Source organism: Ambystoma mexicanum, chromosome 10 (genome assembly GCF_040938575.1).
Source record: "Ambystoma mexicanum isolate Mex_15411 chromosome 10, UKY_AmexF1_1, whole genome shotgun sequence".
Lineage (NCBI taxonomy): Eukaryota > Metazoa > Chordata > Amphibia > Caudata > Ambystomatidae > Ambystoma > Ambystoma mexicanum.
The window spans coordinates 1,385,069,112-1,385,095,276 of record NC_090932.1 but is presented as its reverse complement, the minus strand read 5'-3'; the positions used below and the strand labels follow the sequence as shown (position 1 = coordinate 1,385,095,276).

The 26,165-nt window shown below is 43.9% G+C and overlaps 1 protein-coding gene across 3 annotated transcripts in view; it reads right to left on the bottom strand.

Moving 5' to 3' along the window:
* TRPV4 (transient receptor potential cation channel subfamily V member 4) overlaps window positions 1–26,165 on the bottom strand; it is an 848,481-nt gene that overhangs the window by 407,474 nt on the left and 414,842 nt on the right. For all 3 annotated transcript variants that reach the window (XM_069619410.1, XM_069619409.1, XM_069619408.1), the window contains exon 4: window positions 15,213–15,365. In XM_069619410.1, the coding sequence (XP_069475511.1) occupies window positions 15,213–15,365 (153 nt within the window). The remainder of the gene's footprint in view (window positions 1–15,212; window positions 15,366–26,165) is intronic.

Here is a 26,165-nt window from a genome sequence, read left to right as displayed (position 1 = left end):
TACAGAAGGTCCTGGCGACCGAGGGCAGCACCTGAACAGGGTCCGACATCCCGCCAGAGGACTGAGATCACTGGAGCTTGAGTGCCCATTGCAAAGATCTCATGCGCAACCTGGCCTCTGGCACCAGAAGAATGCAGGATGCCATGAGGCCGAGCAATCTCAAGAACTCGTACGCTGGGAGACTATGGGCAAGCTGAAACTTGTGCACCATCTGCTGAATGTGATGAGCCCTCACATGGAGAGGAAAACACTGCCCCAGGGACGTGTCAAGCACTGCTCCGATGTACTGGAGCTTCTGAGTTGGTGTCAAATGGGACTTCTTTAAGCTGAGGGAGAAGCCCAGCTTGTGGAGGGAGTGGCAGGTGACTGACAGATGATCCAGGACTTCCTCGGGAGAGCGCGCCCTGATCAACTAATCGTCCAGGTAGGGGTAGACGTGAATCCCCCCTTTCCTGAGGTGTGCTGCCACCACTACCATGAGCTTGGTGAAGACCCTCGGGGCGGAGGTCAATCCGAACGGCAGGACCCAAAACTGAAAGTACGAGTCGCCAACCACGAACCTCAGGAACTTCTTGTGCTTTGTATGTATCGGCACATGAAAATAAGCGTCCTTGAGGTCGAGAGACACCAACCAGTCCTGAAGTTGAAGGGCCTGGAGGACTTGAGTAACCATCTTGAACGTGTCCTTCCTGAGGAGTTTATTCAAACAGCGCAAGTCCATGATGGGTCTCAATCCCCCGTCTTTCTTGGAAATCAAAAAACAAGGGGAATACCATCCCTTGTTCCTCTCCGCTACAGGCACCAGTTCTAGGACGCCTTTCTCCAGCAGGGATTGAATTTCCTGCGCAAGGAGCGGATCCGGACTCTTCAAAGAGAGATTCCCCAGTGGACTGTCTTGAGGCCTCTGCCGGAAAGGAAGACCGTAGCCATGGATTATGATCTCCAGAACCCACACATTTGAAGTAATGGCGCGCCACTCTGCAAGATGCTGCGCCAGCCTTCCCCCAACCGGCAAACCATGGGACATGGCCTCATGAATGAGCTGAAGCGGCTGCAGCGTTGCCTGAGGGCAAAGAGGCAACAGCCCGAGCGGCCTTGGCACCTCGAGTACCTTGTTTTCCACCTCTGGCACTCCTACGGTGGACCCTTTGACTGGCAGCTCCTTTCGCTTTACCAAATGAGTAATAACGAAAGGAACCTCCCCTCCATTGCTGTCCCGTAGGACGAAAAGGCGGAGGTTGGCGAACTGCAGCGCCCAACGACTTCGCTGCAGCTTTGGAGGTCTGCAACCTCTCAAGGCTCTCGTCAGCCTTGTTGCCAAGAAGAGGTTCCCCGTCAAAGGGCATGTTGAGGAGCCGGGCCTGCACATCAGGAGCAAACCCCGACTTCCGCAACCACGCAAATCTGCATATCACAGTGCTCGCCGCCATGGACCGGCTGACGCAATCTGCCATGTCCAAACCCGACTGAACGGCATCACACATGGCATCCTTGCCATCCTGAACCATGGCAAGGAAACCATCCCGTTCGTCCCCTTCGGGAATATGTTCAGCCGCTAAGGAAACAGTTCCACAGAGAGTGCGTGAAACGTGACAAGGCACAAACGGAGTTGGCCGCCTGAAGCGCCATACCCCCTGAAGAAAACACTTTCTTCGCCCAGCCGTCAAAACGCTTGTCGTCCCTATCAGGAGCGATGGTAGGATATGATGCCTGCTTTGCCGGGGCCGTAGCCGGATGCACCACCAAACTCTCCGGAGTGGGGTGCTTGGTCAAGTAGCAATCCATGCTTGACCTTTGCCAGAGCCTTTCTAGGTGGTTTCACCGAGCCCCGGAGAACCCCTGTCGAAACGGCCTCGAAAGGCATCGAGTGAATCGGCGTCGAACGCGGCGCCAACAGCATCGATGGCGTCGACGCAGTCCTCGAGGCCGGAGCCCCGAGCGTGTCCCTCGACAGCCTGGGCGAAGGCGGGGCCTCGAAAGAGTCCGTCACCGACCTCAGCGACACCGGCGTTGACGTCTTCCTCGAAGACACCACAGGTGCACATGGTCTCGAGCGCGTCGAGGACCGGGACCTGGAACGGGCATGACGAGAACGATTCCCCTTGTCCGGGCGGGACCTCTCCCGCGAATCGTGCCGACCACCCGAGCCCAAAGGCGTGCGAGCGGTGTCTCTCGACCGATCCTGACCGACCCCACTCGGAGGCGCGGACGGACCAGTGCCCTGCGAGTCGAGAATCGCCAACATTTTCTTCCCAAAGGAAGCCCATTCCTCTGGCGTTGCCTGCTTGGTGGGGTAAGCGACCCGCTGACGGGCAGAGTCCTTGGATGAGGACAGGGAAGGCGACCGATGACGGCGCTTCCGGGAGTGCCTCGAAGAGGCAGAGGAGTGGCGGGACCGACTCCGGGACCGACACCCACTGGACTTCCGACGACGACGCGGAGAGTCACCCCTCGAAAGCCCTGCAGACCTCGACTTCCATGGCTTGGACACCTTACCTACCGATAACTTCTTCTTGCGCTCCCGCAAGGCTTTGGACGTGAGCGACTGGCAGTCGACACAGTCAGCCGTGTCATGGGCCTCCCCGAGGCACCAGAGGCAGGTGTCGTGCGAGTCCGTTACCGACATCTTGGACCCACAGTCCCCGCACTTCTTAAAGCCCAGACGCGGTGTGGAAGACGAGGTAGACATCACAATACGAACAGGTTCGAAGAACCGAGAAAGAACAGAAACTCCAAAGAGTCGAGGCGCGCCGAGATCTGCGAAGCAAACACGTTCGCGAATAAAAAACGGAACTGAGGCTTCGGGCGTTTTGCGTCCTACTTATAACATCCAGTGACGTCGGCCGTCGGAGGAGGTCCTCGAGGGCGGCGCATCAACGTCATCGACGCAGGACGCAGACGCCGAAGATTTTCCGAAGCAGCAAAGCTGTGGTGATTACTGTCATAGATATGGAATACGTCGGAGGACCCAATCCCCTCGAAATGTATCTACTGAAAACAGGAGAGATAGGGGTTGAAACTGATCTCTGCCCTAGGTTAAACAACTATTTGTTCCTAACATTGGCCCAAAAGAGAATACTAGTAGAAAATTGCTTTAAGAAAGAACAGTTAAAAGTGGAAGGGGCTCAGAAACCAATACATATAACTAACAGACTTGGGGGCAGGTGGCTAAGAAAAAATAAACTTGAGTTTCGATGCCTACATTTCGAGAGGCTGGTAGACAGGGAAGAAAATCTGATCTTGAATAGACTAAATGTCCTGGCCTCTTTCACTGCATTCAGAAGCTTTAGACAAATAAGTTTGGATGACTTGTCAGTGATTGAATTTGCGGATGAGCTGCATTTGGGCACAATTTTTCTTCATATCCCTTCCCCAGTTGTTAAATAGATTTTGTTGGAAGCAAGCGGGAGCCCACGACTAATGGGCCCTGATTTGACATTACTAATGGAAAGCTGCTGTGAAGCAATGAAAAATAATGGGGGAGTGAGTGATATCCTCAGCTTATGGTTAAGCAACACACGTGCACTGAAAACCTAAAACCAGGGACGTCATTTGGGGGTCACCAGAGGTCGCAACTGCGACCTCTGAGGTCTCCCTTGCGACCTCTGTAAAAAAAAAATAAAAAAAAATCGGATTTCTTTTTCTTCCGTTTTTTATAATGCAAGGTCCTGGAGTGGCTGGCTCTCATGTACAGGCCGTTTTAAAAAAAAAATAAGAAAAATAAGAACAGGAGTGCCACAAGTCTAACACTTTCAGCACTGACCCTAAATAAGAAAGAATATGAAACCAAATAATGTGTTTTCCTGGAATTCTGTACAATAATTGCTAGACTCATTAAAGGTTTCTTTCAGGCACACTTCAGGGGGTGAGTCACTGATTTATTCTGTTCTTAAACACCTCAACTCAGCCTTTCTTCCTTCTGAGGTCGATAAATGAGTACCAAGACAGGTTGGGTGATATTGGGTGCATATTTTTTCTATATAAAGCGCTTAAGCGTAAGTGCTATATAATAACCCATCATTATCATTTGGTCATGGACGTCTGCTTGCATTCACAGTAATTTGGTAATATGGGCCTATACACACTGATCTTAACGCTACATATGGTGATCCATTCTTGCATGAAATGTACATCACATTATAGTGATATCGTAACCATATTTTTCGTAGTGTACAATTCTGTGATGTCACTTCCTGTTTTGGCAACGGGTGAAAGGTCGTGTTCCATCGCTTCCTGCGATATCACTTCGGGGTGTGGTCAAATGACATCACTTCCTGTGATGTCATCAGGGGGTCAAGGGTCGTGTGATGTCACTTCCGCTACCCCTGGCATTTTGGTGAAATGACGTCCCTGCCTAAAACGCGAGATTTCAGAATGTGCACAAAACGGTTGTGTGGCACAATTAAGGAGCCCATTGTGGTCAAATGGGTCCGTTGACTCAAAAGAGAATATTCATCACATTAAGCAGAATTTGAGGGTGACAGTTCAAATAAATGGAGGTCCTGAAAACGAGAGAAAGATCGAGATACCTAAGAAAATAACCTTAGATACATCAGTTAAAGACCTATGTTCTTGGTTGCCTGGGGCATCGACGAGATCAAAACTGCAGTAGCAGACTGTGGAGGGAAGCCCCAAACTGCCGTCAATGGCCTCCTGGAGTAGTAGGGGCTTCTTACATTTGCTTAAAGGAGGGGGGAGTAGTTAAATTGGGATACTTTGACTTCATATGTTTGCAAGAACCCTGGCTTCATTATAAGCCATATTTGGATAGTTTCACTGTGCTTCTAAACCCCTCAACCAGTGCCCCGAAGGGAAGACTACTTCTGGTCACTTATTTGGGGTCCGAAATAGAATGGGCCTGTAAAATGATGTCGGAAAACCATAATCCATTTATCCAAAAAGTGGAGATGAACTGGCAACCTAAAGGTTCTTGTCCTTTGAACAATGGAAGGAAATCCTTGAACGTGACAAATGTGAGTTGGAATCTAGCTGCAGTGGGTACCAATGAGTTTATTGAGAAAGTGTCTGAACTCTTGAACGATGCATATTTTGTGGATGAGAAGAGCTCAGTGATAATCTGTGGAGACCTAAATAACACTTCTCTAAATAACTTTTTTTTTCTTTTTCAATAACAGCGGCTTGATAAATCGGGTTAAGAGGGTTCATTTAACTCAATCTAGAAAGGGAGGTTGGCATGGACTTCTTTTATGGTCTCGTGGGACTTGCATATCTTGAAGGGCTACACAGAGGTGATATGCAGTTTAAGCCAACTTCGTCACGTGGTAATCAAGTGGCAATAATTGATTATATGTTTGTTTCCGTGACTTCTTATAAAATGTAAACACTTTTGAGGTAGTAGGTAGTGACCATAACTTGCTTAAATTGTTGTGGTGGGTAGAGGCAAAGGGGGGACAGGGGTGTTGTGATGAATGTGATTGTGGAAGTGGTGAATGGAGGCAGCAGCCTCAAAATGACTCGAAAGAACATAGAGAGCCTAGTAGACCAATAGTCATCAAGGGTACATTTAAGGAAGGGGAATGACGCCTCAAACCTCCTGGATTATACCCCGATTTTGCAATGTTTTATGGTAAAACAAAACATGCCAATTGACGTGAGTAGTTTGTTTAAACATCGGCACACTTAAGGTAATCTCGTAGGAAAGAGAAGGGAGTTAAGAAGAGCTTGTAGAAGGCTGAAAACGTAAAATCTTGAGGCATCAACTACTGGTGTCAATAGGCTGAAAAACGTTTATAAATGTGGGCTTCGGTGCACAAAGCCGCTATGTTACAGCAAAACGCAGAGGACATGTTGAGGGCTATCAGTAAAAAAAAACCTGGAAATGTCTGGGCCTTAATTAAGAGCAACAGTACCCCTCAGAATGCCCTCCAAGCAAACAGGGGTTCAGAGTCCACTTGGATGGACCATTTTAAAACCTTGTACTTTTCAGACACTGAATCAGGGATTGTTGAAGGAAACAGGATTTCAGGTAAATGGTATGTTCTGAATAATGCTGAAGACATAATGGAACTAATCAAGAAAGCAAGTGTCTCTCATGCTCCAGATCCGGACAGCCTAACAAAGGCCATGTTAAAACAGGAACCAGATACGTGGGCCCACTTTCTGCATGTGTTATCTAACTGGATAGAGGTTGAAAGTTATATCTGTGGTTCCTTGAGACCTGCCATAGTCATTCCGATATTCAAGAGGGGCAATAGGGACGAACCTTAAAATTATCGACCCTTTGCCCTTCTTGATTGTTGTATAAAGCTAAAACTTTGTATGCTTTGTTGTATAAAGCTAAACCTTTGTATGCTTTCTTGTTGCTATGGTTTTCAGCTGTGTTTATGCCAAGCACATCATCTGTAATTCCAGAATGGATTTATGCCTACTGTGCCATTCTGGAATGATGTGTGCTTGGAGAGGTTTACTCTGGAGTGAAGTCAGTTATACCCTGGATGCTGCCTGTGTTGGGAGTCTTAAGTGAGTTACTGAAGCTGTTCCAAATAAACTGGATTTCACTTACCAAGTTTGTGGCTTCTTTACAATGGCGACGAGGATGGGATGTCTGTAGTGATCCCTGCAGAAGCCAAGACCCCCAACAGTGACTGGAAGTGGAGTTTGGCAGGAGCTGTCAGCAGGAGCAGCCACCATCCAGGAGGAATTGGCAGGAGCTATCAGCAGGAGCAACCACCATCCAGGAGCTGTCAGCAGGAGCAGCCACCATCCAGGAGGAATTGGCAGGAGCTATCAGCAGGAGCAACCACCATCCAGGAGCTGTCAGCAGGAGCAGCCACCATCCAGGAGGAATTGGCAGGAGCTATCAGCAGGAAGCTGGAAGCTGCCTGAAAGTGGATGTGGCGCTGAATCAAGCCCAGCTGAATGCGGATGTGGCGCTGAATTGAGAAAGGATACTGAAACCTCGCCTAGGGCCCCCTGTGGGAAGGCGAATTAGGGGTGTATGACAAAGGGCACCACAGCTTAGAGAAGGTGCTTTCTCTGGCCCTCCAAAGGAGGAGATATTTTTGTGGTGGTGACTGGACAAACATAGCCAAAATAGAGTGGCTATGTATGGCAACATTTGACGATATTCTAAGAATCACCATTTGACGTCTTGAAAGCAAAATTGTTTTTGTTGTGTCATATACTTTGGACGCATATTAACCTGTTATTTTACGCATTGTGTTACTTAGCATTTAGAGGTTATAAATATGGCCCTGTCTGGAGTCCCCGTTCCGCAAGTATTTATGCTCACACCAGGTCCGCCAAAAATTAAGTGGGCCCCGTGGAAGAAGGGATTCCTACATTATGTTAAAGCTACGTGTGGGAATGGAATGTCTGTAGAACGTAAAGTAGCAATGTTAATGCATTTTCTGGGGTATGAAGGTCAGAGGATATATGACACTTCCTGATATTTAGGGAACAAATGATTTTGACCTGGCATTGACCAAACTTGATAGGCATTTTGAGTCAAAAACTAGCATGGTATTGGAGCGATATCATTTTGGCATGAGATGTCAACATGAAGGAGAAACTGTTGAAGACTATATAACTGCTTTGAGACATTTATCCCTCAATTGTAAGTTTGGTGGTGGATTAGAGGAACACATAAGAGATCAATTTATGATTCACTGCTCTAATGATAAAATACGGGAGGAAATTTGGTTAAAGGACAATCCAAACTTAGAGGAGGTCATTAGTATAGCGAAGAGAATTGAGCACACATTACAGTGTGTAGCGAAGCTGTCCCTCAAGGAAAATAAATCAGCACCAAGTGTTGAGGTACTAAGAGTTGGAGATAAGAAGGGAGGGTGCCCAAAGGAAAAGAAAAAACATAGAACCAAGCCCAATAAACATTATGAGAATACCCAAGCCAAAGGTGGGGGTGGTGAGCAGAATAATAGGCGGTTTCAAAAGGACGCCGCTCAATTTAATGTGAAAAAGGAAGATAGGTTATGTTTTCGCTGTGGGAGCTCACAACATTTGTCTACATCTCCCATTTGCCCTGGGAGGCGAGTGAATTGTGGTTTATGTAAGAAGTGGGGGCACTTCGAGAAGTGTTGTAAAAACTATCGAATTGGAGGTGGAAGGAGAACCCTCCTGATTGAAGAATATGACGGTGTATCTTCTGAAGAAGCTGATGTTTCTGAGAATGAAATAGTTACCGTTCATATGGTAAAGTGTTCAGGTTCTGATGAGTGCGAGCATCCATCAGCATGGATAGAGGTCATATGGTTAAAATGCTTGCTGACCCCTGCTCCAAAATCACATTAATGTCTAAAACTGTTTTTGAGAATGTAATTGGAGGTGACGTCAGATGTTTGATTCCTTCAGATAAAATGCCTGGTGGATATAACGGAGACAAAATAGAAATTCTGGGGTGCTATGAGACAGAATTCAAATTCAAAGGGAGGTTCACACATGGGAAAATATATGTTACCAAAAGAGGAGAAACCTTGTTAGGTTGGAAGGAACAAAAGGGGTTTGGGAATCAAGTTGGATCCTAATAGTGAAGAGCAAGTCCTCAATGTGGTTAATTCTTCTGAGGTTAATAGTGACAAAACAAAATGTGAAATGGTGACTAGACATCCTGAGGTATTTTGTAACAGAGTGGGGTGTCTCAAAGGGATGGTGCACAAGATTGAGGTGAAAGAAGGAAGCAATCCTATTGTGTCCAAGCTCAGACCGCTGCCCCTGTCTATGTGGAATGATGTGCGTGAGGAATTAATGAAATTGGAAAGAGAAGGAATTATTGAGCCAGCTAGGGCTAAGGAGTGGATATCTCCTGTGGTGGTGGTAAAGAAAAGCAATGGGGATTTGAGGGTATGCATTGATTTGAGGGAGCTTAATCGGTGTGTGGTAGCAGATCGCCATCCTCTTCCCAATATGGGGGAGTTATTAAGTAGGATAGGGAGTGCAAAATATTTTGCAAAGCTTGACATGGCGAGTGCGTATCATCAGATAAGTTTAGATGATGAGTCACGCAAATTGACTGCTTTCATCACTTATGAGGGAATATATCAATTCAAGCGCATGCCATTTGGGCTGGTGTCAGCGTCTTCCGTATTCCAAAAGGTTATGGACAAATTGTTGAAGGATGTCGGCGGTGTATGGTGCTTTCAGGACGATGTCCTGATATGTGGGAAGGACGAGAGTGAGTTAAAAACAAGACTGGATTTAGTTCTCAAGATCTTTAAAGCAAGAGGAATAACTTTGCGTGGCCAAAAATGTGTATTTCTGACTCAAGCGGTTGATTATCTAGGTCATGAAATTTCTGAGCAGGGACTCAAACCAAAAAGGAATTTAGTTGAGTCCATTTTGAAAACACAGCCACCAAAGAATAAGGCTGAGTTGAGATCATTTCTAGGTACTATTGAGTTCTATCATAGGTTTGTTGAGAACTATGCCGATTCCATAACTAAATTGAGGGCATTATTAAGGAAGGGTGCTGAGTTTGAATGGAGCAAGGAATGTGAAAAAGAATTTGAAGAAATGAAAAGAAAAATTGATATGGCAAAACCCCTATCAATGTTTGATACTAGGAAGAAAACCATTCTGGCCGTGGATGCCAGTGAGACAGGTATAGGTGTGGTGATGTTGCAGCCAGATGTTGATGGTACGGAGATGATTGTAATGCATGTATCCCGCATGTTAAGAGGTGCAGAATTGAACTATTCCGTGTTGGAAAAGGAAGCCCTGGCGTGCCATTGGGGCATTGAAAAGATGAAAGATTTTGTCTGGGGTCAATAGTTTACCTTGAGAACAGATCACAAACCCCTTAAGGTGATTTTTGAAAGTAAAGGCCTCGACAAGGTTTCAAGGACAGTGGCAGGCTGGGTAACGAGGCTACAGTGTCATAAATTTGAAATAGAAGTAGTTGCTGGTAAAGAGAATGTCCAAGCTGATCAGGCTTCGCGAGTGAAGTTGGAGAATGATGCTGGTGAAAAAGGAAGTAATGTATATGGTGAACATGAAATGGTTTTTGCAACTGTGGAGGGTATAATTCAGAAACAAGAGTGGATTTAAGTGTTAAGGGCCAATGAAATGTGTAAGCGGATTATGGTATTTGTGGCGGATGGGTGGCCAGAGAAGGAGAGCTGTTGTACAGATGGGACAAGTTGGTGGTTCCAGGCAGTCTGCGGAGGAAATTGATTGATTGTGCCCATCAGGGACATATTGGCATTTGTAAAACGAAAGAAGTAATAAAAGCCGATTACTGGTGGCCAGGAATTGATTGCGAAATTGAGAAAGTGGTTGGTGCGTGCAGTGACTGTACCAAATCAGGGAAGAACCTGATAGCTGTGTCCCAACCAATGGGTAAAACTAACATTCCTGATCGTGTGTGGCAAGATTTGTCCATGGATGTTCTAGGTCCCGTAGACATGGGTGCAAGTAGAGGTAGGTTCATTTTGGTGATGGTTGATACCTTTTCGAGATGGACAGAGTTTAAGATCCTGAGGGAAGTCACGTGTCAACGCATAATTGAATTCATGGAGGATGTGTTTGAAAGGGAGGGTTTGCCCAGGAGCATTCTCACAGATAATGGTCCACAATTCATGGGAAAACTATTTTTGGAGTATCTGTACAAATGTGGAATCAAACACAAAAAGACTCCTTTGTATTGTCCCCAAGCAAACGGTATGGTTGAGAGAGTAAATCGAAGTATTATGGATGCTATTCGTGGAGCTAATGCATGTGGTCTTGACAAAAAGGTTGCAGTAAGAGACAGGCTGTATGCTTTGAGGATGGCTCCGCGAGTAGAAACAAGGATTAGCTCATTTGAACTTATGAGAGGGCGAAAGGCAAATACCTGTGTTGCGCCAGCTTGGTTGGGCAGGGCGAGAGCGTCAGATGCGGTTGTGGATGATGTAAAGAAAGGGATGGAAGCCCGAAAAAACTAGTGGGTGGAAAGAGTCAAAAAGAAGCACCCAAGGAGAATAACTGTGGTCAAAGCTGGAGATTGGGTACGGATAAGGAAGGCTGTTACCGAGAAAGGGGAACCGTTATACACAGAGCCTGTTAGGGTTACACAAGTCTTCAAAAACGCTGTGTGTGTAGAAAGTGGTCAAGTCTGGTCTTTGTCCAGAATCGCAAAAGTAAAATGATGTAAGTATATATCTGTTCAGTGGGTACATATCCCACAATAAAGAAATTTATTTCATAAGGGAGGGGGATGTGTTGTATAAAGCTAAACCTTTGTATGCTTTGTTGTACAAAGCTAAACCTTTGTATGCTTTCTTGTTGCTATGGTTTTCAGCTGTGTTTATGCCAAGCACATCATCTGTAATTTCAGAATGGATTTATGCCTACTGTGCCATTCTGGAATGATGTGTGCTTGGAGATGTTTACTCTGGAGTGAAGTCAGTTATACCCTGGATGCTGCCTGTGTTGGGGGTCTTAAGTGAGTTACTGAAGCTGTTCCAAATAAACTGGCTTTCACTTACCAAGTTTGTGGCTTCTTTACATTGATGTTATGGGAACGATTTTTGGGTCATGTTTGTTAACAAAACTGAATGAGTAGTCTGCAAGGGAGCATCACCTGGACTCATTTCAAACAGGATTTGTTAAAGGCTTAGGAACTAGTCCAAATATTACTTTGATTAACATGCTAAAGGCCAGAGCATTGGAAGGCAGATCAAGGACTTGCATCACATTTGTCGACCTGGTGCAAGCGTTTGACAGTATTAGCAGGCCCAGGCTGAGGGAGAAATTGACAAAATGTAACTGCCACAGGATCTTTTGGATCAACTGAAGGTTTTGCATACAGAAACTAGTTTGAGGGTGAGGTTGAATAGTGCTGGTTTGGTATCAGATTAAATACATACATTTAGGGGGCTTACACAGGATTGCCCCCTGGCTCCGACTCCTTTTAACCTCTACATATTTGTCAGGTACTGTTAGGATACAGTGACATAATCTGAGACATTAGGTCTGGGGAAAATTAGTATAGAAAGGTTTTTGGAAGTTATTATGAGTTTAATTTTAAAACAGCCAATTTTGCCCTTAACATTCATTGCAGTCTATGGAGAATGCCCCAAGCCAAGATGGAGGTCCTCAGTCTAAGTTCTGATTGGCTGGTGATTGTTTATAGGGAAGACAATGAACATTCTAAACTGCCTTTCATCGTCTTTGCCCAGCTGAGAGGTCGCGTATTAAGCTGCTCCTGCTTAACTTGTTCAGGGGTTTCAAGTTTCAAGCGGTCGAGCGGCTTATTTGGAAAAGCAAACAGGAATCTTGCGGAGATTCATTTTGGCACTGAACAGGAGTAAGAAGATTTCGAGTTATCCAAGAAAAAAGAAAGGTTTCTAAGACTCTTCACAAGATAAGTCCTTTTAAAACTCAAGACTCTTTCTATAATGTCATTGTAGAAGATTTAATCTGATTTTCAAGTTCATATGAAAAATATTTACTAAGAACTTTATTGCTGTCGCATGTTTGGCTTTGTTACGCTACGTTTTCTATCAAGCGCGTGGTTTTTCCGTTAACAGAAGCCTGCGCGTGAGAGACTTCGCTTGAGTATCTAGCGCGAGCTCTTTGGTGTCGCGTGATACTCTTGTGCGTGTGTTTTTTCTACCCGCGGTTGAACTTCAGCGCGTGTGCTCGCATATTGGATTAAGCGCGTGTGGATTTTTACCCGCGGTTTGTCGTCAGTGCGTGTGCTCGCATATTGGACTAAGCGCGTGTGGATTTTTACCCGCGGTTTGTCATCAGCGCGTGTGCTCGCATATTGGATTAAGCGTGTGTGGATTTTTACCCGCGGTTTGTCGTCAGCGCGTGTGCTCGCATATTGGACTAAGCGCGTGTGGATTTTTACCCGCGGTTTGTCGTCAGCGCGTGTGCTCGCATCTTGGACTAAGCGCGTGTGGATTTTTACCCGCGGTTTGTCGTCAGCGCGTGTGTTCGCATCCTGGACTAAGCGCGTGTGGATTTTTACCCGCGGTTGAACTTCAGCGCGTGTGCGTGCTTTCGTTTAATCGCGTGTGGATTTTTTCTGTGGTTTCGATTTAGCGCGTGTGGTTTTTTCCTGCGGTTTAATCTACAGCGCTTCAACGATCTTCACTCAGTTTGGATCCCTATGCGAGTTCAAGAGATTTCCACGTGAGAATTTTGACGCAAGTTCAAGAACTGTTAATTTAAGTAAAAACACTCTAAAAAGACATTTATAAGAAGAAATATAAATACTTTCCAGAAACACTAGAACTTCCATTTACTTTTAATGAACTTAAGACTTTGTTCAAGCTTCTTGAGTTTAAAGAAGATTACCTGCAAAGTTAATTTCACATTCATGGACCTATTAAGAAGGCTGAATGATCGTTGAGATTCAAGTCAACTAGTAAGGAAGTCTAGTCAGCTTATCACTTCTCTGGGCATATTGTAGAGAAGTTCCAGGTATGGTTTTTACTTTATTTGGTAAAGGATATTGATACTTAAGGTTAGTATAGTGCCTCATGAATAACAAGGTGTATTATATGTTTATGTTTTACCACAGGTGAAGAACCAGCTAGTCTTAGCTTCCAGCCTGGTGTTTGTTAATTTGTCCCTTCCCCCTTTCCCCTGGAAGTGAGGTAAACTGAGCAGTTTATAGTATCAGCTCAGAGTGCCACATTTTGGGTGGATTGTCGGGGGCTCAGCAGCTTCTGCAGACACCAGGATCTCAGCCTGACAATATTGGACATAGGGGAGAAATTAAGTCAGGCAAGGTTTTTCCTACCGAGGTTCGGAGGTCGCCCAATTAGTTATCTGTTATATGCAGACCATTTGATATTGATGGACCACACCGCTATTGGTCTTAAATTACAGTTAAAGAAATTAGAGGAGAACGTTGAAGAACATTAGTTGGCAGTAAACACGGCCAAAACCAAGATTATGATCTTGGGAACAAGGCAGAGAAGGGCCCGCATGCAGTTTCACTGGCAATTGCGTTCATCAAGGATCGAATTGGACGAGTCATTTAAATACCTGGGAGTCTGTATAAATATGATTGGGATCAGTAGTCAAAAATAAGGCAAATATGCTGGTAGACCAGGCACGGCTTCTTAACAAAAGGCTCTGTTGATTTTCAATCTCACCGCTGTTAGATTTTTATAAATTAAGGACCATGGCGGTATTGCCATACGGTTCGGAAGCTTTGTTTTTCATTTGTCAATCTATACGGACAGGAGCTGAAAGAATTTTTTGAAAGAGGGTGCTGGGATTGCCCAGGTAATTAGGCGTGAATTGGGGTTGATCTTGTTAAAGGCAATGGTTGAATGGAAGTCATTGGCCTTGTATAGGAAATGTATTTTGGAAAACGCCATTGACTCTTTTTGGTCTATTAAAAAAGGAAATGGAATTGGGTCATGACGAAACTCTTAGAAAACAGGGATTATATTGTAGAGACCTACTTGAAAGGGCGTTGGTCTTCAAAGATGATTTAAGAATAAACCCGAATAAGGTAAAAATGAATCTTTGGAAAGCAGACTGGATAGTGACATTGGTCGAAGCGAATAAGTTAAAACTATTTCACGATTTAAAGCACGACTCTAGGGCTTTTGGCACTCTCCCAAAATATTTGACCAAATTCCCTAATAGTTTTTATAGGTCTCAAATCATGAGGATACGTCTGAACTTATTCCCAACAAAAGAGGTGCGTTCTGTTAAAACTCATACAGGACCTAGAGATGTGCAATGTAAGTTTTGTAATCAAGTGGGAATGGTCGAAAAACCTAAACCATTTATAGCTATTTTGCACGTTGTTAACACCTTGAGAACCAAGCACTTTTAGAGCTTTTTGAACAACCTAAACATCTGCTGACTGGTGGAATCTTTTACTGAGTGGAGAACAGACATCATTGGTTTTAACGCTAGTATTATTTTTAGAAGTTGTATTTTATAAGCAATCTAGAGTAATATCCCGAACGTGGGATGATGGTTTTGTAACGTTTCATTGCTGTTTTTAGTGTGACAAATGAAGATGAAGAGGATGAATTTATATTTGTGTATCTGTTAAAAAAAACAAAAGCTGGATGAATTTTATATGTGAAGGATAATGGATTAAAGTTTTGAGGAAAGGATTGTAATAAGACAAAAATGCAAATAAAAACAAAAATAAAATGGAGTCTACCTAAGGTGGCACTTTACCAGGGGTCCTTTTTCTGTGTCACATTACAACACATTTGAAAAGGCACGAGTCACCTGATTAAACTTGTTGGCAGATTTGGCATTCCGATACCCACCTCGATAGTAGACATCCCGAAACGGAGCATTGATGAACTCTCGCAAGTTGCCTGTTTTTTCAGCAATTTCCATCAGCATCGGAATGGTGTCATTCTTCCCTCCGCTCAGGTTCATCAACGCTTTTGGTAAACATGTCTTCCCCGTCGACGCCTCTGCAAAGGGCAAAAACCATATGCGAGTTCAACAAAACGACCAGCTTTCACCATTTTTATATGCCTTGAAAAATCTTGCGTAAACAGACACTGTGATAAAAGGCAATGACATAAATGCAGTAACATATAATAGGGTTAGCGGCTTTATTTCAACAATTGCATAGGCAAATATGAGTTCAAAAATGTGGCCCAAGCATGGTTCGTTTCGCTGAACGCCAGCTACGGCTAGGCAGGGACGTCAAGGGTCGTGTGATGTCACTTCCGCTACCCTTGGCATTTTGGTGAAATGACGTCCCTGCGGGTATGTTCCAAGTACTCGAGGGACCCAGAGAAATTCTCTGGCATTTGCCTTCCCCAGTACAATGCAGAAATGGCCAGGTAATGAGAAAGCAGGAAATCCTGACCATAAAAACATGGGCTCGAATTTCACATTCTTCCCAAAACTCCACCACATTTCTTTTATCGAAACGTTAAAACCAGGGGTCTTCATCTAACCAAACAGTAACCAAGGGCAGTATGTAGAGGATCATGTAATCCAAGCAGTTTCCTGCCAAGTCGCCCTCTGCCTTTACCTAGTGGTGTTCTACATGCAGGGGCCACGGGGGAGAGGGGCATCATGCCGGCCTATAAAAGTCACAGCGGATCACTCCTGGAGTTTTTATCTTGTTGTGGTATGCGCAGTTTTAACCAATTAACATGTACACAAAACTTAATATCAGAAGGACACCTGCACACCAAGATCTGCCTATATGTGCCATCAGTTAAAACACAAACCACACCACACTCAATAACCAAACCTGGTGGCTACTTTCTGCACATGAATGTTGGGTGGTAGGGGGTGCAGCAAACTGTATGCCCATTATCAATGACACTACCCAAGAAGAGTTCAACCTCCCCATCCCCAAATAATTCTGGGTGGCAGGTGTGATGAGGTTCCCTGCCTGGAACTTCGCCTGGTGACCACGATCCAGGTAGCCTGGTACGGAGCCAAACCAGTAATAGAAAAGTACATTTCCCATAATGCCCCTCTGAAAAAGAAAAAACCTGGACCAGGTCCGGAAAGTGGAATTAGGAACTAGGGAGAGGTTACACCTGGCAGAATACCCATCAGGTTACTTAAGCCAGGGAAGGCTTCAGGAAACTGGTCCCATGGCCCAAACATGGAAATGGTTCAGAAAAGACATCTGCAGATGGACATTTCCCACCATTCCCTTCTCTCAGACTGGAAAATCCGGAACGGATCAAGAAAATGAAATCATCCCTTCCAGGACAGGAAAACCATACGAAAACCCTCCAAGGACAGGAAGAGCCCGGGGGAAACCTAACTGCCCCCACCTGACAGCCCACCTACCACATGTCTCTTCCCAAAAGCAGAGCAGCAGGCTAGCCTCCACACAAACAGCCTGTGCAGCCTCTCCAGGCACACAGTTTCAAAATGGCCACAATGGCTCTTATAGGTTTAACCCAGTATCTTCAGCCTCATCCTGACTAACAGGAAGTGAGAGAGCCCAGCCAATCCCAACTTCACACCCTCTAGGCTCACAGATGTAGAGCATCAGCCCTAGTTCAAACAAGGGGGAGGGGTGTGTTAATATATAAGCCAGGCAGCCCAGTTATGTGTTGTGGCTGACAGTAGCAGGTGGCTCCTGTTTGGAGGAGAGGGAGACTGGAGTGCACTGCAGTAGGGAGCTGGAGCAGTGGCAACAGGAGAGAGGAGGAGGAGGAGGAGGAGGTCATCTCTACAGAAGACAAGAAAGTGGTGGGAGTTAAAGGGGAGAGAATAGAGGGAAAGAGGGAAGAAGTAAAACTAGGAGTGGAGTAGACAACGGTTGTAGGAACAGGAGCAAGGAGGGAGGAAGTAAAACCAGGAGTGTAGTGACAGGAGGAGACGAGCAGAAGAAAGGAACTAAAACCTGGAGTGGAGTTGAAGGAAGAAGTAACATTAGAAGGCTGGAGGGAGGAAGTAAGACATGGAGTGGAGTGGGAGGATGTGACAATAGGCTAAGGTGGAAGTAAGGAGACCATGAAAGATCAGTAGGAGATGGGGGTAGGCAAGATGAGAAAATGATACGTGAAGAAAGGGAAGAAGATTGTCCAGGGGTTAACAAGTATTGAAAGATAAAAGACAAAAGCAATAGAGGGAAGAGATTGCAATTTATTAAGATATTGAAAATAGACGATCAGCCAGAAACAGACATCAGCTAGAGCTAGGCGGTTTCAGCAGGGCTGAGGGGCCTAGCAACAATTCAGAGAGGGGGTGAGAAGAACAGAATCAGGAGGGAAGGCTAGTAGGGATTGGTCCTTCTGTACTTCTCCTGGATAACCCCCCCCAATACTATTGAAGAGGAGCAGGTAAATGCTTTCTTGCCAGTTCCAGCCCTCTCACCGTGTCATATTGGAACAGTCGAAGAGCCATACATGGGGGCCCATGCATCGTTCCTATACTGCATCAAGTGTATGAGAAATGTTATGCACTCAGACAGCAGCCATACAGAATGTACCCTTGAACTGAAAGTGCGGAAGGATGTTGCATTGAAGGATTGCGCATGCCAGAGTGTCAGAATGCATCAATGGAAATTGTGGACGGACGTTACAATGAAATCTGACAAGAAGAAAGGGGTGCCATGAAGAAGATATATATCAACCTATCTTGAAATGATATGAAAATACTAAGTAACAATGTAACTGGAGGATTAAGAGTAACATGACCCTAAAGCTAAAGTAATCATGGTTCTAAAGAAGATGAAATAACTGTAAACACGCAGTAAAGCAAGGTAGAAAGATGACGTATAGAAGCTTGCGATAGAGGAATATATAACGTGGCAAGGACGGCCATATTGGGAATATAGACGCTGGTTCACGTTGAAATTAAACAAGCTACCTCAGAGACAGGCCGAGGCTGCAAGAATCAGGAGAGGCAGGAAAACAGTGTTGTGTGCAGAGCCGACGATGAGCCAAGGTTGGCCCAAAGCGAAGATGCTATTTTTAAAAGGATAAGCGTAGAGCACAAAGGGAGAACATGGATACGCGCTGAAGGTGAGACTTTCTTCTTAGATGGAATAAGACGAAAACATCTGTGAGAGCCAAACTACCGGTCAATTAAAAGTGTATAAAGTTCATATGAGATAGAGTGAGCAAGTATCTAGGGGCCAAGATGTGCAACAGCACCCTACATAATTAAATCAAATAGCAGTAAATGAAAGGCTGAAATTGACACATTTGTTGTCTTTACATATGTGACTCAGAAGTCAAAAACAAAGGCTATTAATTAGAGGCTTACGCTAAGATGGTGCTCACACTCCCTTGAATGTTTCAGGACAGTGAGCAGCAACAAGGTCAACTACAAAAAGGAAGACTTTGGCTGATGACCTTCTGATGACAGATGATGGACTAATTGGGAAAATGAGGAGCAGTCTGACGGGATTCAAACAACTAGGTTTTGTTTCATGTACGTGCTGCTAAAGAGCCAAAAGTCCAAAGTTTGGATAGGATGCCAACCAATCAGTAGGGTTGGGGGACAACCTAACATACAATGTTGAGGGAACAAATCCACCGTTATGTCCATTATCATCAGTACTATATTTGTTTAGAGGTAGTTCGAGGCGTGCCCCAGTGATCAGGGGTAGCCAATGATGCACTAATCCTTATATGTTCTATAAGTAGATATGTCCTCTTAATCAATCCCTACCCTTGATAGGTTTTGTATTTTGCCACGTAAAATGACATCATAGATGACGCATTTTGGGGCAAAGGACCTCTATGTAATAAAGCTGCTGTGTGAGTGTGCAAGCATCAGTCCAATGTCTGCCAGTTCACCCTGCATTATTGAATTGATAATAAAGTAGCACTTTGCCATATTCCTCGAGTCTGTCAGATAATTTGGTTTGTGACCATTATTGTAATTCCATCTAGCACAAAAGACGCTTCAGAGGGCTACAGCACACCATCTGTACGAGAATGCAGAGGGCCGTGCAGGAATATCAAGGTCTGGCTTAGTCTTGGGGTATAGGACTCCAAAAAGCCTGCACCTAGGCTCAAAGGAGAAGAAGGGCTTGGGGTACATCCTTGAGCATGTATTAACATGGGATGTGGTAACTCCTCTGAGATTTAGGAGCAGCAACAGCTGTGAAGGCATCATGAAGCAAGACACGGAAAACAGATTGAAAGTTCAAACAAACTTACCTTTATTTAACTTAACTGTCAGGATAGATGGAGGCCTAACTTGCCCTAAGCGAAGGTGAGATTTCCCTACCTAAAGAAACTAAGGAAAGTCTAGTTGAAGAGTTCAACTGAAAAGTCTGTGTCCAAAACCTATACTCACCTTTACAACTAAAGCTAAACAATGTGTAAGGATGTCAGCAATAAAGAATTAGTGTTAAATACAAAGTTCTGAACTCTTCCAGCTACTGGCTTACTCTTCAGCTCCCCGTCCAAGTTCAAACCGTTCCAGAAACTCTCAGGGTTCTGTAAGGAAGGCATTGTATCAAAGTAAGAGACACAAGTGATCAGTGTTCAAGGGTGTTTGTTGAACTGTAAAAATGGGTGAGAAACGCCAAATCTAAACCTAAATCTAAGATGGGAGCAAGCTATGACCATCAAATAGTATAATACCATCCTAGTGGAGTCCTGTCAAATAAACTGGGCCTATACTAAAACAAAACTATTGCTAATCCTTACTGCTATGCTACAAAAGTGTGGGATAATGTTCACAAGAAAAAAAAAAGAAGTGTTCACAAAATGATAAGTCAGGATGTTATGTCCGGGTCTCCCTTCCCCACATTTTTAGCACGAGACAAGGCGAGACTCTTCAGCACAGCACACACATGGGCTTCTCTGGCACAAGGTTACAGTTCCTTTTCTCAATATCAGGACCTTCTGATTCAAAGTCTCTTTCATGCAAAGTGTCTTGCTTCAGAGGGCCAGATTTTCCATTAACAAAACAAATGCACCTTCTGTTAATCTTCATGTCGGGTGATTACTCTTCACCCTTGGATTCCCTCAGCCGGGCTCTGATCCTTCTCTAAATGGTAGCCTCCATCAGTGGGGCTCAGACAACCACTCACTGTGGACATCCCTCAGTCGGGTTCATACTTGTCATCACAATGTTCACGGGTGTATTACTGCTCATCCTGATTCCCTATGGGGAAAAGGAAGGGAAGTCGGGTGTGTGCAATTATCAGCAATTGCCTGACTCTGCCTGACCCTTGTGTTGGGAGATGTCAGGTATACGGCTCTGGTGTTAGCCCATTGGCTTTCATGGTAATCAGTATGTGAGAAAGTGTTTGTGTCAAGAAAGGGGGAGTTCAGTGTCTAGGATGGGGTAAAGGTGTCAAAGTCTTGGAGTTCCCTTCCCCAAGTGCAAGGCAGAAAGTTCACAGTTCAAACATCACAGTTCTCAAACAATTGGGATAATCCCAAACCCTCTTAACAAGAGTAATTTCTCTGGTTCACCAATGCCTGTTTGCTACAACACAAGTCTTTCCATATTTTCCTTGACTTGCTCCGTCTGGATGTTCATACTCTTAATTCCTATTTTCACTCCGTTTTCATGCAGGGAACTCGGTCTAGGTGCAGTTGACAGACCACACAGTTCACCCAATACAGGTCACGCAACTGATACCCCTTTTCATCAACATTTGCAACAATTGTCCACTGCTTTCCCTTGACAGCAAAAAGTACTTCCTGTATCAGAATGATCCTCTTCTGACAATATCGTGGTTAGCTTGATCACCAATCATTTGGTTATGCTGTGGAACCTCTCTGGCCCTTGCCAATACAGGTTTTCATTCAACCTCCAGTTCCGTGGCCACTTGGCTTGTGTCAATACTTGTTTCTCTTCTCAACCCTTCTTGGGATTTTGCTTGCTTTGCCAACACTTGTATTTCAATCAACTTGCTCTGTAGTAATTGCCACTTCCACTACCGTTGCTTTTGTTTCATTCCAAACATTCTCATAATTGGCATCATCTCTTTGCGGCATTCAGAAGACTCATTTCAATCATACTTTCATGCTGCTTTAATTCTGCACGGTATTCAATAATGCTTTCAGTTCATTCAGTATTCACAAGAGTATCCGTTTCACCCTTGAAACTATCTCTACTTCTTTTCAAGAGTATAAGTACTTGCTTCAGCATTCAAAAGTACTTAACTTTCTTTTCTGAATGTTCGACATTCAAGAACGGCTTATTGCCAGTTTTCGGAGCACCGTGGTCTGATTGTTTCCCATCTGCACTCACCAGCTTCAGGCGACAGCTCCCGTTCGCTCCGTTCACTTCTCTGCAGTGCCTTTTCCGCTACTACAGTGTTGAAATTACCTACTAGTGTTCATCACTCCGAGTTGCCTCTTGCTCGACCCAGTAGTGTGTTGAATGATGTAAAATGTGGGGAAAGGTGTAACAATATTCCATAAAGGCCGGGGGAGGGTTAGGCTGGTCTTCAATAGGGAAAGGAGGATACCATGTATCGCCTGTGGATATCCTCCCCCCAGCCCCCAAGCACCCTCTGCCTCGGTGATCCGCCCTCGCTTCTCCAACCCCAGGGTCAGGATCAAAAAGCAGTGGCCTTTCCTTGGCCACCTGAGATGAGGATTCAGGGGGAGTAGGTGTGAGTATACCCTCACGTTTCTCACACAGCCAAGACCTGAAAGCCTGACCACTCAGCCTGAGAATCCGAAGAAGAGAATAAGACAGCCAGTTTTGTGAAAGAAAGAAGCCATCATAGGTTTAGTCAGTTCTTTGGGGGAAGACCCAGTGTATATTTAAGTTGGCCCATCCCTGTACACAGTCCCTGATAAAATTGTTACATTTTCAACATCTGTTCTTGGCGTACTTCTTGGCCCCCAATGTCCAATCTGTGACGCAGGGCAGACTGAGTCTTCATACTAATGGCCATTACACACTCTGGTCAGCCGTAGTTCCTAGTCATTAAGCCATCTTGGTGCAAGCTCAGAAGTTTCACTCGCCAGAGATCAGGTGTGCGGTGTCCGGTCAAATGGTCAAAAATAAAAGATCGAATGACCATTTGATCGAAGGAAAATGGTCGTAAAAAAAAAAAAGGTCGAATTTTTTATTTATTTATATTTTTTTTTTTTAGTTTCGGTTGGTTAAAAAATATTTTTAATAAAGAAAAAGGGGGGGGCTGGTGGGGGGAACCCCCCATAAAATAAAAAAAATTTTTAAAAAACAAATTCGACCTTTTTTTTCGACCATTTTACTTCGATCAAATAGTCATTCGATCATTTGTTTTTCGACCAAATGACTGGTAACCCAGGTGTGCATATGGCGTTCGTCTGCTTAGGGGGCTCTGCAACACTCTTATTTTAAATTTAATCTTCCTATGGTTACAGAATATAATTTCCCTTTTTCAATGTTTTTGTGAACATAAATGCTACCGTTTTTAGGACTGCATGGATTTCATCAAGATGACCTCAGGAGTTTTTAGATCTGCCTTTCAAAATCTTTAACCAAGATTATTAAGCATTCTGACACGTTTACATGTCCAATTGATAGAAGTGTATTGTGAAGTATTTTTCCGGTATGTGATTCACTTAATGTCATGACAAGTTTTTCATTTATATGTTCCATAGATCTACAACCTTTAGAAACAACCAACACTTCCTCAAGTGGAGTCTTTCAATTTCTATGAATGAAGCAAAGAGGGTCTAAAACTTGCTGGGCTTCTGCTAGTCCAATGTAATTTGGTCACAGCTGAAAGGAAACCGGAGACGGTGGATCTTACTGAGCCGGTGTCTCAAAGGACTGGCGAGTAGTGCATCATTCAAAGATGGACCCTTGTATTTCAGAGGTGTGAGCGACTCCATCAATATACAACCCAGCTGTAACAAGAGTTCAGCACCTGCACATTTTTCAAAATGAACCAGAATTTCTGTCCGACCCAGAAACAATTTGAAATCCATCCATTATTGAGGTGCTTGATTGTTGCAACTTTCCAATGTCGTTTTAACCTATACCAGGAGCGTACAAAGCAATAGTACTAATGTGTGCGTTTTAAAAGTGCACCAAACATCTCTCCATCATCATGAGGTATCACTCCCTCCTGAGAACTAATCTGCAGTGCATGCCCCGCACCACCCTCAAGTTAACTACATAGGGATGTACCTCCACGTTAGCAGCATCCCTGACCTGAAGAGTTCTCCCAAAAAGGCTTCAATTCTGTGAATACTTTTCAAGAGTATGCCCCTCCTTTGCATTGGTTAGAACTGGTGCACACAGAGAATCTGGCAGCCATCCCCAGAAGGCAAACTCCCATTTGAAACTCAAAGAATTGGTTTGCATTCTATTGGGGAGAATAAAAGGCATGGAGAATGGTTGAGTGTTAAGAGGTGCCGCAATGGCGCCTTGCTTCTTCATCCGCATTTGTTTTTTCTTCCAGTATCACGAAAAGTGTGCTCATGTGGGATGCAGGTAGAAGACCACTTGACAAATGGCATAGTTTGTCACAAACTAGGAACATTTCTTTAAACTGCATTTTAAACTCACAACCAGAAATGCTGAAAACTTTGGTAAAATAAAGCTTTCTGCAGACATTTAAAATGGTTCCTTGCTTCACTGGAAACACTGTACTGAAAGCCAAAGGAAACCAGCACCCATTTCTACATAACACAGAAAACCTTTTAAAACCTGAAAGCCATGCCATCCTGTGTGCTGACCTGTAATATTCTAAATCAAAACGTTGGTATATGTTTCAAAATGAGTGCACAATCTTTGAATTTCATAAAGTATTGGCATGTAATTTTAAACAAAGTTTCATATTGTACCTGGCAAGTCAGCTCAAAGTGCATCTCCTTTCAAGAATATATATATATATTTTAAATATAAAAGTGATGCCTTTATGAATGCATGCAGAGATCCATTGTGATTCCACTAGGATTTGTACATGCAAAGCTTTAAAGCAGGGAATGAATAACTGGTTAAATGTATAGGAAATCAATGGTTTTCTAACATGGCTTTGATAATGCTCATTTTTGTTAGCTCTCTAGTGAGACCGGCAATAAGCCAGTCTTCTGTTTTATTCCTAAATACATGATTGAATGGGAGAAAAGTTGGAATTCTAATAGAATTACTAGCCAACAGGGAAAGGACAGACTGGTTGATCTTTCATGCTACAACCCCATTAGGTTTCACACAACAAAGAAATCTGTGCAAGGTCCATGGGGAATGGGATGTTCCCACCCACATTCAAGAGGATATTCTTAATAAATACACACATGCATTCCAGCAATGAACACAAGGTTCTGGGCTGATCAAAATCTGAACAGTTTATGTAGCAACCTGGCCTGTGAAAGCCAGGTCCAGCATTAAAGAAATGATTACTACACTTAAGACGTAAACTTTAAACTGTGCCTTCCAATAAAACTATCCAGATGTAAGTATAAAAGGTGTTGCAAAAAAAATAAGCCTCTGTAGGCTCATCTAAGTAATTAACTGCAGACAACCCCAGGCATATCTGTATCTGCCAAATTCAAGACATTCACACTTAGGGCTTCAAATGACATTTCAGATCCAAAACAATATTTTTAATGCAACTTCATAACCATAAGACGCACAATCAAAAGGAAAGTTGTGCTATGACTGTGAGATTAGGAGTCTAAACTTGACATGTGTAGGATTAACGAATGAAAATCAGAAATGTTAAACGATTATTAATATTTCTTCACACACATTCAAGTCAGGCCTCCCAGCATTCGGCAAGACCAGGGGAATTCAAAAATCCACATTTCATGTCATGTTGCTACAATGAAATATGGAATAAAAATTATTTTACATTGAAGTGCCGGAGAAGGCAGCCCCCATCTGTTCACATGCATTGAACATATGATCCACCTATGAGGACCAGGGGGAATATGCTCTGGAAGTTTCTGTCTGTTCAGTAAGACAATGGGATGATTCAGCCAATCAGAAAGTGTGATGTCCGGTATGACAGTGTGGGAAAAATGGCATTATAAAAAAATAAATATAGAGGGAATAGAGCGCGCTCTGAAATGAAAGGCTACCAAGAACACCTGCTCCACATAAATGAGAGCAGAGCTTGAATACTACCAGCAAGACTGGGTCTTATCCATGAGGAAACTTATACCTGGGTCAGGTCTGCTTTCCAAGAGGAAGGTGAAAGATCAGGAGAGAGCTGGCTGACTGGGAGTTCCTTTTAAATCCCTTGAAGGCCCCATCCTGGCTTTGTGCCATAAAGAATTATTCAAAAGGGAGTATAGAAATCTCCCAAATACAATGAGATATAGCCCCTCTAGGACCCTTTCTCCACTTACCCACAGGAGTGGGAGAGCTGTCGAGCTAATAATTTGATATTTCAGTGTGAAATCGAACACTGCTTCCACTCGATATTTTTAGCCAATTGGCATTTGATTTCTTGTAGAAAACATCGAATTTTACTCTGCACAAGTACAGAGGCTGATACATTATTACTAAAAAAATGGAAATAGTATATTGTAATTTGCTAGTGCTTTCTGAGCAAATTTAAAGCCAAAGGAAGATTCAATTAAACTAGAACCCAATACCATTTCTGCATAGGGGTGTAGAACCTTGCAACCAAAACCAAGCAAATTACAATTCTGTGGATTTGCACAGGTACAGTCAATAACAGAGGCTGTGAACGATGCCTGACTGTGAATTAATAATCAACAAATGTGAAAACCTTAGATATTTAAAAAGACAGATTGTGATGGAAGGGAGTTTAGCATTTCATTTCCATAGAAACGATGCACTTCCAAATCAACACTCCAATTACAGCAAGTAATCCTTTTCTGAAGTGAAAGGACCTATCACTA